This window comes from Xyrauchen texanus, chromosome 34 (assembly GCF_025860055.1).
Source record: "Xyrauchen texanus isolate HMW12.3.18 chromosome 34, RBS_HiC_50CHRs, whole genome shotgun sequence".
In the NCBI taxonomy this organism is placed as follows: Eukaryota; Metazoa; Chordata; class Actinopteri; order Cypriniformes; family Catostomidae; genus Xyrauchen; species Xyrauchen texanus.
Genome location: NC_068309.1, coordinates 33514511 through 33527164, shown reverse-complemented (window position 1 = coordinate 33527164; position 12654 = coordinate 33514511). Strand labels below are relative to the sequence as shown.

At 40.0% G+C, this 12654-nt stretch overlaps 1 protein-coding gene across 2 annotated transcripts in view; it reads right to left on the bottom strand.

Moving 5' to 3' along the window:
- LOC127628137 (gamma-aminobutyric acid receptor subunit alpha-3-like) overlaps positions 1–12654 on the bottom strand; it is a 305412-nt gene that overhangs the window by 50146 nt on the left and 242612 nt on the right. For both annotated transcript variants that reach the window (XM_052104840.1, XM_052104841.1), the window contains one exon: positions 8632–8784. In XM_052104840.1, the coding sequence (XP_051960800.1) occupies positions 8632–8784 (153 nt within the window). The remainder of the gene's footprint in view (positions 1–8631; positions 8785–12654) is intronic.

Genomic DNA, 12654 nt, shown 5'->3' with positions numbered 1-12654 from the left:
CCCTGAGAACTTGCTTTGGGGGCTGCTGAAGGCGATGAGCCAGCCCCCAGTCTCTACGAGGGGGAGCACGACTTGCCATGCTTTGTTTTTGAGCCTCCCTTCTGGAAGGACCGGGGCAGGACTGGGCGGCCGATGGCCCTTCCCCCTGAGTGCGGCGAGAAAGGAATTGCCTGAAGTCTTTGCCTCCTGGAATCTGGTGATACCTACATTCATAGCGTCACCAAATAAGCCAGAAGGCGAAACCGATTCATCGAGAACGAAAAATTTGTCCTTGTCTCTGATAGCCAACAGGTTGAGCCATAAGTGTCTCTCCATGCTGACTAAAGCAGACATAGACCAATGGCACGGGCCATCTGCTTGGTCGTGCAGAGAGACAGATCCGTGGCTCGACGAAGCTCAGGGAAAGCCTCTTGGTCGACCGTGGTACCCGCACTCAGGTCCTTCAATAGATCAGCCTGGTACGCCTGTAACACTGCCATAGTGTGCAGGGCAGCACCAGCCTGACCTGCTGCCTGATAAGCCTTCCACACAAGCATGGAGGTGGTCCTGCACGGCTTTGTGGGGAGAGTAGGTCTCTTTATTTATGATGCCGAGCCAGGTGAGAGATAACCCGCATGTGTCTATTCTACCGGCGGCATCGCTTAATTACCCCGTGCCTCGGCACCCATGATAGATGAAAATGTTGACGTCGAGGGCACGAAGACACGGGAAGTATAAGGTTTCCTCCATGAACGAGTGAGCTGGCTGGCTCTTGGAAGTAAGCGAGACGAGTGCGAAACACTTTGACTGTAAACAGATCGCAATGCACGCACCCGCCCCGCCAACGCAAGAGCAGCATGCTATTCCCTCAAACACACAAAACAAAACTGGTGTGTGTCCATTTCAGCCATAGAGCGTAAACATAGGAACACACACCGCTTGCTTTGTTTATCAGTCATTCTTTTTCTTCTTTTTTTTGAAAGAAAATAGAAAGAGAAATGTTTCTGCGCACTGCCTAACAATTCTAACTCCTAACAGAGGAAAGTAGAAAGTTCTGACAGTCAAGAAGCACAACACACAGAATGATCTGAAGACAAAAGATCTGACGATGCACCTGTGACACATCTATTTATAGCCCTGATACAGGTGCATCCAATGATGTCACCAGCAGAGGCTATAAATTCTGGTCAATTTCATTGACGTGTTGCACACATATTCACTGCTGGTCACACCTAAAGTTGTTCCCAAAGCGCTAAATCAGCGCTGCATCAAAGTGTAGCTTTTTGACAGGGAACATTGCATAAGATATTTAGGGTTTTAAGAGATGTATTTTTAACATGTGTATTTTGTATTACTGTACTGGCGTTTTTACAGTCAAAAAAAATGAAAAAAGCTACCAGTGCTGAAGAAGTAATACAAAGTATTTAAATTACATTACAGACCTTGAGTAAGGAAATTATACATTATACATTTTATTTTACACCATGTATTCTCTCAACACTGGAAGCAACAAACAAATAAACGCAACCTATGTGGCTGTTCATACTGGGTGCTTGTAAAGAAATTCAACCTTTAAAAAATACATCTTAAGACACATCTGTTCTGTTAAACTGTGATCATTGCACTACATCTAGCTTTTTAGTGCAAGAATGTAATCAGTCTTTCATTATCATTGCATCGCACGCATCCAAAATTTGAATCAAGATTTAACATTCAAATGTGAAATTTTATCCTAAATTTGACAGCCAGAGTAAACACTAGTTAACTGAATTTTATTTAAGAGATATTTTTGTGCATTTTCTATTGCTCATAGCATCAAATGATGATCAAATAATATAGAAGAGCATTAAAATCGGGCATATATATCCACATGTGCGGTGTAGTCAAGTGCACTTTCCACATTTTAAAGAGATAAATGAGGTGTTAGGATCGCAGTGACAGGGCGATGCTGTACATTCGTGGTGGTCTGCTGCGTCTTCTGACTAGCAAGGTCGAAATTTGCGCCAAGCAAATTTCGATCAGCACAGATTTTGTTCGCATGATTGATTGGCATAATTTCTTTAGTGAACCTGGCTCTAAAGCAATGCAGACAGCTCATGGAAATAAACAGCGCTTTCAGTGGGCAGATTTAGTCTATAATGTTCTAGTCTGAATTGCATCAGTCTTGTTTGGCCTAGTTATAAATTATCAAAATTTTTCTAATTAAAGTTTAACATATATTTTAAATTCTCATGTATCAGAATATGTTATTCTAAATAAATTTTACATAGCGTATTACAACTAGATGTTTTAATGGGAGAAGAAAACACAGAATAAATTAACATATATGCCAAGAAATATGCCAAGTAATATTTGAACTGTGGATTTCTCTTAACCTTTAACGGAGCCATGCAATCCTAAAAAAAAAAAAAGGCGATCTCTCCAGGCTGAAGGTTTGTATTGGTTTTATTCATGCCAGGGTCTATAAGCCAAAAAGATACGCACAACAAACAAATACCTGCATGGAGGCATTAAATTGTAGGATGAAGTGTATATAGAGTGCAAACCAGATTTTTACATATTCTGAAGGAAATGTGTCAGTTGCCAATGCAAAACTTGCTGTCACAGTGCTAAGGTGCTGTGGGTGTAGATACCCCATACTTGTGATTAAGGGTTTGTTCAAATCCCTACACCTAAGTATGAGCAAAAGTTACAGTAGTTATATTATTAAAATAAATAAATAAAAGTCTGTGTGGGCTTAACACTAATTCAAGTCTCTCTTGAAGACTGTGGGAGTGCTAGGAGTAATGGAGAGGGTGGTCTGCACAGAATAAAGGATAAAGATGAAAAATGACTATACGCTTGAGTGAGTCACACTGCATGCATAGGCTTTATCTTAAAATGATAGAGTTAGCCCCAGTTAAAAAACAACAATAAACCATAAACAAAAAAACAGACAAGCTTCAATGATGGTTAAAGCTGAAAGAATCTGAAAGTTTTAAATGCCTAGAAGTTTGTATAGGCCTTATGTACTTTACGATCTGTACAGTGTTAAGAGTTCGATTCAGAAGTGGTTGCTTGGATATTCTGGTTGGTTGCCAGGCCATTGCTAGGCATGAACATTCTGTTAATTCTGTCAATTGTATGCTCTGTCAATGTCAGCGTCAATGTCAATACAACGGAATGTATTGGATTTTGACTGGAGGACCAAAGTCTAACTGGATAGGTAAAGTTTGATAAGACAAACTTTGATGTTGGCTTGGCAAAGCCTTGTCTGAAAGATTAAACTAGTTTTAACAGTTTGAAGTTTAAAGATTACAGCATATAGACCTTACATGAAGACAGACAGCCAGCTAGTTAGATAGATAATAAATAATCAGTCTGATTGTCTCAAAGGTAGTCAGATAGATAGATGAAGCACAGTTTAAAGCAGATTTAGAGTCCTTGTGTGGGTTTGTTTACATGTGAATATTCTGTTAATATAATTCTATGGGATGTTTCAGAATTTTAATAATCTGCTGTGCAAAAACCGTAGGTCAGATCAATTAGAAAAATATATAGCAATCTAATCAGAACAGTTTGAAGGTCTGTACATAGTTATGTAGATGTAGCTTGAAAACCCTAGGAGGAGTTACAGTTATAATAATGGGCCACCCTAAACCAAGTCTGTAGAATAACAGTATGTTGGCTTTGTCAAACCAATATAATAAAGCAAAGGATGCCGTTATGAAGAACAAAGAGATGAAAGAGAAAAGACTGGAGGCCTACAATGGTATCAGAGTCAGTACAGAAAGAACAAATAATGTATTATTCAATATTAACTGAAGGTAAATACTACATTTTGTAGCAGTAGAAACATTCCAGTCCATTCCATTGAGTTGGGCTGAATGGTGGGGAATGGAGGAGGAAACCAGGCTTACTTTAGCACTTAAAGATGACTTTGTAGAAGACACTAGCACTGTTCCAAAACCTACCTTCTATGGAAACAGCTCAAGTGAAATGCTCTAAGCTCCGCCCCTTGGTTATCGTTGCTCGCTCTGACAAACTTTACAGAACATCCAATAGGAATGAATGGGAGATTGCCTTGAACGGCTCAGTTTTTGGCAAATATTCTCATAAAATAAATTGATAATATTCTTATTTGGACTGGAATGAAGAGTGAAACGTTAAAGCATATTTTTCAGATTAGTTTTTTTGGTAAAGAAATTGTTAAATTACACAGTAATTTGAATGAAAACTGTGGAGACTCTGAATCAGAGCTGAGGCAAATAAATATCACAGTCACTTGAAAAGAGGAAAATGTCATTTGATGGCGATTACACACCTGATAACATTAGTGTAAGTGAACAGAACTGCTCATAACATCTCATAACAGGATCACTATAATGCTGTAATCTCTTTATTTACTAATGTAGGTGTCCTTGCTGATGTTATTCATGTTCATTAGAGGACTGACAGTTTTATTTAAAGATTTATTTAAAGATGAAAAAAACACACAAAACAAACATGTATCCTCTCTTGATACCTTGTGTCACTATTACAAGTTACCCCCTCCCCTCCATTTTCTTTTATAATTTCTATAAAATTCCTCTTAAAACTGCTCAAATGCACATTACTCTAGTGGACTATCGTTGGAAAAATGCAAACGCTTGTCAGATAAATGGGGATGGCAACTGTTGCTAAGGTAGGATTGGTCAAAAATGCATTGATAGCTGGGCATATTGAAGGGTCAATTCATTCCAGTAGTCTCTTTAGGGGAAGTCAGGTCACTCGGCAGCAACATAATGTCTTTGAGTATCTATTTTCTAGTCATACAAGTAGAGTTCCTATCTTCTGGAATATGAAAAGACTGAAATCTTTGACACTGATTTGAAATATTAATTGATTATAATCTTAACCAACAGATAAATAAAATCTGTCAAATAAAGTCTGACAACCTCTCTGCCAAAAAAGTGATTGGCTTTTAACTAAGACAGGCATTCCATTCCTAGAGCCTAAGTTGGAGTTAAGTCACAGTAATATGTCAAAAAATCATGAGCACAATGACATGGTGTCTTATTCAAAACAGATGATGATTAACTTAAGAAGAATGGACAGAAAAGTACACTAATGACTCAAAACATTATGACCACCTGCCTAATATGCTGTTTATCCTCCGCGTGCCACTAAACAGTGCCGACCGAGGCATGGACTCTACAAGACCCCTGAAGGTGTCCTGTGGTATCTGGCACCAAGACATTAGCAGCTGATCCTTCATGTCCTGTCAGTTGAGAAGTGGAGCCACAGTTGATCGGACTTGTTGGTCCAGCACATCCCACAGATGCTCAAACAGATTGAGATCTGGGGATTTTGGAGGCCAGGAAAACACCTTGAACTCCATTAAACTTCATCATGTTACTCAAATCATCCCAAACAATGTGTGTTGTGTGGCAGGGTGCATTATCCTGCTTAAAAAGACCACTGCCATCAGGAAATACCATTGCCATGAAGGGGACTACCTGGTCTGTAACGATGTTTAGCTACTTATCAAATTGACATCCACATGAGGGTTTCGTAGCAGAACATTGCCCAGAACATCACACTCCATCCACTGGCTTTTCGTCTTCCGACAGTGCATCGTGGTGCAATCACTTCCCCAGGTACACGGCACACATGTACAAGGCCATTCACGTGATGTAAAAGAAAAAGGGACTCATTGGACCAGGCGACCTTCTTCCACTGCTCCAAGGTCCAGTTCCAATGCTTGTGTGCCCATTGTAGATGCTGTCGATGGTGGACAGGGGTCAGCATGGGCACTCTGACCATCCAACGTTATTCACTTTATCTGTGAGTGGTCATAATTTTTTGGCTCATCAGTGTATGCTGATATTTAGCCTGCTAAAAGTGTTTGTCCCATGTGTCTCATTTGTTCAGATTTGTTCAACATTATCATATCAATTTCATTCATCATTCACTAATTAATGTTTACCCAAATATCTGAAAATTACACTGGCTCTATTTGTGCCCTAATAGAGCCAGAAATTAGGGCTGTCAATTGGGTAAATCATTTAATCAAATTAGTGATTAATTAATGAGATTACCACTCATAAGTAGGGCTGCAACTAACGATTCTTCGTCTCCGCGCGAGACAGTGTATCAGCCGGGAGAAGTTTGAAACTCTCGCGTGCAGTTTTTCACTCTGACCGCACATTTGTTTCAGTGATATCTTTTAGGGAGAAGCATACACATTACAGTATATCATTATAACCTTCCTTTTTAATTTAGGTAATTTCAACGCAAAAAAATTGCTATCGAAAAATAAATCCCTTCATGGAGATACAAGATCCCTTTGAATCACGTTGGGGTCCTGATCACCCTGTCGGGGCTTATTTTGGGTTTACAACTAGCTGACTGTATATTATCACTTAAGTAAATCTTAGAGCACCAATCACGCATAGTTAGTTCTATCCATATATTTTATATAAACAATAACTAAAAATAATAATGTTTTACAATAGTTAGAACAGTAAATCTATTTAAAAGTATTTTTAAAACATAATTTTTCTTTATTTTTTGGTAACATACGCCAAATAAAGTTATCCACAAATAAATACATGATGGCAAACATATTGAAGATTAGCATGCAGGCAGTCAATTTATTATATGATGAACTGTTTCCACAATAAAGCAAGTTTAGAATACAGTTTATGCGGTGCTATGAGGCATCTCCTCCACTGACCTACATTCAAACAGTTGTCCTTGTTAACTGTTCCAAGAGGCAAGATCCAAGTTATGTTGTCCATGACCTGAATTGGGTTCGTTAGATAAGGGAGACATCCAAAATGTGCAGTCCTGGGGTATTCCAGGACCAGGAGTGGGATCCATCGATCCACCCACCCACCCACCCACCCATCCATCCATCCATCCATCCATCCATCCATCCATCCATCCATCCATCCATCCATCCATCCATCCATCCAACCACCCACCAATCCATCCAGCCATACATACATACATACATACATGCATCCACCCACTTGCCCACCCATCAATCCATCCATCCTAGCCATACATCCACCCAATATATTCATCCATCCATCCATCCATCCATCCATCCACCAATCCATCCATACATACACCCACTGATTCATCCACCCAACCACCCATCCAGCCATCCATCCATATATACATCCATCCTTCCATTCATACATACACCCAACCATCCACCCCCATCCATCCATCCACTCACCCACCCACCCATCCATACATACACCCACCGATTCATCCACCCACACATTTAACTATCCATCCATCCATCCATCCATCCATCCATCCATCCACCCACCCATCCATCCATACATACATACACCCACCGATTCATCCACCCACACATTTAACCATCCACCCACCCATCCATCCATCCATCCATACATACACCCACCGATTCATCCACCCACACATTTAACCATCCACCCACCCATCCATCCATCCATCCATTCATACATACACACACCCATCCATCCATCCTTTCACCCACAAATCCACCCATCCATCCATCCTCTGTACCCACTTAAACTATGTAGATCTGCAGAGAGTGCTGGAGCCTATCCCAGCTTGGGAAACACAATTTTTATAAAATGTTAAACTCATTTGCAGTCCTAATAATAATAATTACAAATAAAAAGGCTTTCTAATTAGAACTTGTACTCTCTAATTAGAAAGTAGGGAATTAGAAACATCTCTGCATTTAAGCTTTCAGCCTGAATTACCTTCCTTACTACACTTTATCATCTGCTGTTAAAAATAAAAACAAAAACAAAAATGAAAATGCTATAATCATTTACACACCCTTATGTTGTTCCAAATCATGTGACATTCTTTCTTCTGTGAATCACAAAAAGGAAATGTTAGGATAACTTCTGTTCTACAGATTTCCATTTTTAGGTGAACTATCCCTTTAAGCATCACATTTTCATTTTATTCTGTATCTGATTGAAGAAATCTTATCATCAGTTATAGTGAATTCTTCCACAGTAACGCAGGCAGAAGAAGCTCTGCTTTGCACCTGATGCTACGGCCCTTGATAAAAAGAAAACCTGCAGATGAAGCCAGATACCATGCCAACGTTGATGTGAGCTCAATAAGCAATAATCTCTTAACTCCAGCTGGCTTAAAGACCTGATTCGAATAGCCTGTCGAGGGAGATGCAGTTGTGATGCTTTTGGGTTTATCTGTACCCACCCCATCCCCAGAGAGGCACGCCAACATCACTCTCTCAGACTTCATTTCACTCGTGGTTTGGGTTAATCTAATCTGTAATTAATTAGGTGGTAGTGTGATGGCTGAAGCAATTACAGGGCAATCCTGTGATACCTGCACACTTTCAAAACAGAATCCATCACTGTCTGGCTGCAGGACCACTCTGGGACCACACCCCTGTGATGCTCTGTGAACGTTCATACACAATACAAACTTTTAATACTGTTCCTGGCGCTCTCATTTACTGAATGCTTCCTGTCGTTTCATGATGCCGTATACAAGAAAAGGTGGGAAAAAAACCAAAATCATTCTCATGCAGCATGTTTTCATGTAGCCTCATAATTTAAACAGCAGCTCTGTGTTGGATGTGTTATTTGCTGGATTACTTGCACAGTGCATCAGCGTGTTAAGAAACAATAGGGAAGAAAAGCTCACCAAAGACAGTGCGTGCCGGCACGGACTCTCGGTTCAGCCAGAAGGAGACCTGAGAGAGGATGACGGTCATTATGCAGGGCAGATACGTCTGGATCACAAAATAGCCAATTTTCCTTTTCAAATGAAAATATGTTGTCATCACCACATATTCCCCTGTACGGGAAATGAGAAAAAGAAGAGAGAGGGCAGAAGAGGGAGAGAGATATGAATTATTGATGAGTCTAGTTCTGCGTTCACACAACATACTGACTAAAATATTAAGAATGTTATTTACAGATGATCATGCAAGTATAGGGCACCTAGGATGTGCTGAGATCTAGATTATAGGAAGGTGGTGCTGTGTTGGTGAGAGAGGTTGTCTTGATTGCTTCTTGTATATCATAGCACCAATGTGTACAGGCTCCAGTGTTTTCCCAGCATGGATAGGTTGAGAGAGATTGGATGTTCTTGTCTTAGCAGCAGGAAGGATCTGACAGACAATTGGTCTAATATTCAGTTCCCTTTGAATGTCTGATGGAGCACAAGGGACTGTGAATATGCCATTACAGGGGTAGTTCAACCAAAAAATAAAATTCTGTCATAAATTTACTCAACTTCATCACTTACCCTAAACCATGATCATTTTAGAATGTGCCTGAACAAACATAAAGCCTAACATCTCCTCTTGTGTTCCAAGGAAGTAAGTCAGTCATACGTGTTTGGAAATACATGCAAGGTGAGGGTGAGTAAATGACAGATGTTTTAATTTTTGGGTAAACTATCCCTATACATTTTGAGGTTGGACAGCCAATTTACTGCAATTTAGTGGTAAAAACATTACCAACCAAAATAAGGGAAATGACTCATTCAGAACAGTCAATGCTGTTTAAAGTTTGTAATTTTTTTTACCCCTAAGGTGAAGTGTATAATTTGTTATAAATGTTCTCTTATCCTAGTTTGGTTATTCTATGTCAAATCAACCAAATTTCTGAAACTTTGCAGACTGACATTTTTTTTATTTTGTTAATACTCTTTCTGAAGAAAGATAAACATAAATGAAAAGTCAAAATATTAAATGCCATGGATCAATATTTACTGAGTAATCCATTATTTTGTAGAGGGTGAACTACAGTTTTCACCTATGATTTTGGAGCAAAACCACAGGTAAAAAAAAATTAAACAACAACAGAAACAACCTTAGACAGGCAGCAGATACATTGCTAATTAAAAGTGTATTTTTGGACTCTCAAAAAACAGGATTTATTATTATTGTTTTTATGTGAATAATTAAAGGTACATTTCTTGTTTCAACATTATTTTTACTTCAGACCCGTTTTGCTGGACAAGAAAAACTAGCTTTATACAATGTGACCCATATTTGGCTTTCATTTGGACCCACATAAAGCCTTAAAAATGAAGATACAAAAAGGCACATTTGTTCTGAACCAGAATCTAAAAGGAAATTAAAAGGATCATGAAAAAATGTCCTTGATCTTTTGACACGTAAGAGGTCATTGTACTATAAAAACATACTGTACATTTCAGGACTGAAAATGTCCTCAATAGAAAAAAGAGCATTTATTTAAACCAAGCTGCAGAAATTTGGAATTTGTGGAACTTGTGAAGTCACAAGGATCAAAAATCTTCGTCATTGAACCCTTGGCTCCGTCCACTGGTGCTTAGTCAGTCACACAGATGAAGTGGGGAGAGATGGGCCTGTCATGGGAGATTCATCCTAAGTGGACTTACACAGGACACCTTCATATGTCTGCCTGGATTTAAATGTTTTTCTACATAAACATCCATCCATCCATCTTCAACCGTTTATCCGAAATCGGGTCGCGGGGGCAGCTGCTCCAGCAGGGGGCCCCAAACTTCCCTATCCCAAGCCACATTAACCAGCTCTGACTGGGGGACCCCGAGGTGTTTTCAGGCCAGTGTGGAGATGTAATCTCTCCACCTAGTCCTGGGTCTTCCCCGAGGCCTCCTCCCAGCTGGACGTGCCTGAAACACCTCCCTAGGGAGGCGGCCAGGGGCATCCTTACCAGAAGCCCAAACCACCTCAACTGACTCCTTTCAACGTAAAGGAGCAGCGGCTCTACTCCGAGCTCCTCGCAGATGACTGAGCTCCTCACCCTATCTCTAAGGGAGAAGCCCGCCACCCTTCTGAGGAAGCCCATTTCAGCCACTTGTACTCGCGACCTAGTTCTTTCGGTCATGACCCAACCTTCATGACTATAGGTGAGGGTAGGAACAAAAATTGACCGGTAGATCGAGAGCTTTGCCTTTTGGCTCAGCTCTCTTTTCGTGACAACGGTGCGATAGAGCGAATGCAATACCGCCCCCGCTGCCCCGATTCTCCGGCCAACCTCCCACTCCATTGTCCCCTCACTCGTGAACAAGACCCCGAGGTACTTGAACTCCTTCACTTGGGGCAAAACATCATTCACTACCTGGAGTACGCACTCCATCTAACACCATGTCTACATAAACATGCATTAGACAAATGGCTTTGACCATTATCATACCTCCTACAACGCTTTTAAAAGATGCAATGTCAAGTTATAACTCTAAAAAGATCCCCCCATCATGTTTCATTGAGCTGCGTTGTCTGCTGTTGTGCTGTTTGGAAGGTATCATTTGATGCATTTCCGGCGATGTTTGTGTAAACAAACTGGGAAAAAGTGAAATGTGACGAAGATTAGCTTTGGCCTGTTGAAGCTGGTTGAAGCACCCAACATCACCGTGTATTTTGTCTGTTGTGTACTGGACTGTGCCTTTCACAGTAAGAAACACTATATACAAAATGGGAAGCGGGGTATAGTTTTAGTCCGACTGAGGAAGCGTTTTAGCACTTTCTCTGCAACTCAGAGACTCTTGACTAAAGAGCATTTTAGTTCAAGCCGCCTAAATGGTTGGCCCTCTTCTTAATGTTCATTACACCCAAGGCATTCCTGGCTTGTTCCCATTTTTCCGGAGTCATCAAATCTGGCATTCAGCTCTATATGAAAAAGACTGCACGTACTCATGAGAGGAGTGAATTTCAGTAACCTGAGGGTATTGGATTTTTTATCACTACCAAAGACTCAACCACACAATCATACAATGCAGTGTAAATCTATGTACTCTATCACGTTAAAGATGGCATGAATTAATTAATATCCAACCAAACTTTTATAATGAATGACTTCTTCATATTTCATGAGACGTGGCTTAATGTTGGTGAACTAGACCCTCTTATTCCCCAGTGACTGTTACTTTTTTAGTTCTCCGTGGACAAATTGTGGGTGGGGGTGGGGTGGCAACAATTTAAACAAATGATTTTAAATGTTGATCTTTATCTGTAGAGAGATTTACTAGTTTTGAGGTGCAGTTGTTTAAGGTAGATTTAAGTAATCCTGTTTCCAGGGGGTCTCATTTATAGACCTCCAAATAATAATATGGTTTTTCTTAGATTTCTCATCTTCAGTTGTGCCAAATGTTGATAGACTTTTAGTTCTTGGTGACATTACTATTCATGTTTGCTGCCCTGATAAGCCATTAATTTCAGATTTTTTACAATTTGTAGATTCTTTTACTCTTACTCAGTCTGTCATGGACGCTACACATATGCAAGGCCATACACTTGATTTGATTCTGTCTTTTGCATTTCCTCTATAAGATTGAAGATCTCTGTTTGTCTGATCACAAGCCAATTACTTTTAACACCTCTCTGTCCTATCCAGTGAATCCAAGGTCATCCAGCCATTGAATTCACTCTTTAATTCAGCTACACCTATGCAGTTTACTGATGCATTTATCTCTTCCCAACTTACTAGTTATTTTGAGTCTCTCTCCTCTAGTTTGGTCTCAGAAGCGATGGTTTCCCATTTTAATCATATTTGTGGTAATATTCTGGATTCTATCAAAAACACTCGTGTTTTAAGACAAAAATGCAGGAATCCTGAGAGATTGTACGGCTACCTATCAGCATTCTGTTAAGGCTGCTAGAACAAAATATTTCTCTGACCTTATTTCTAATAATGCCGATAGACCAATAATCTT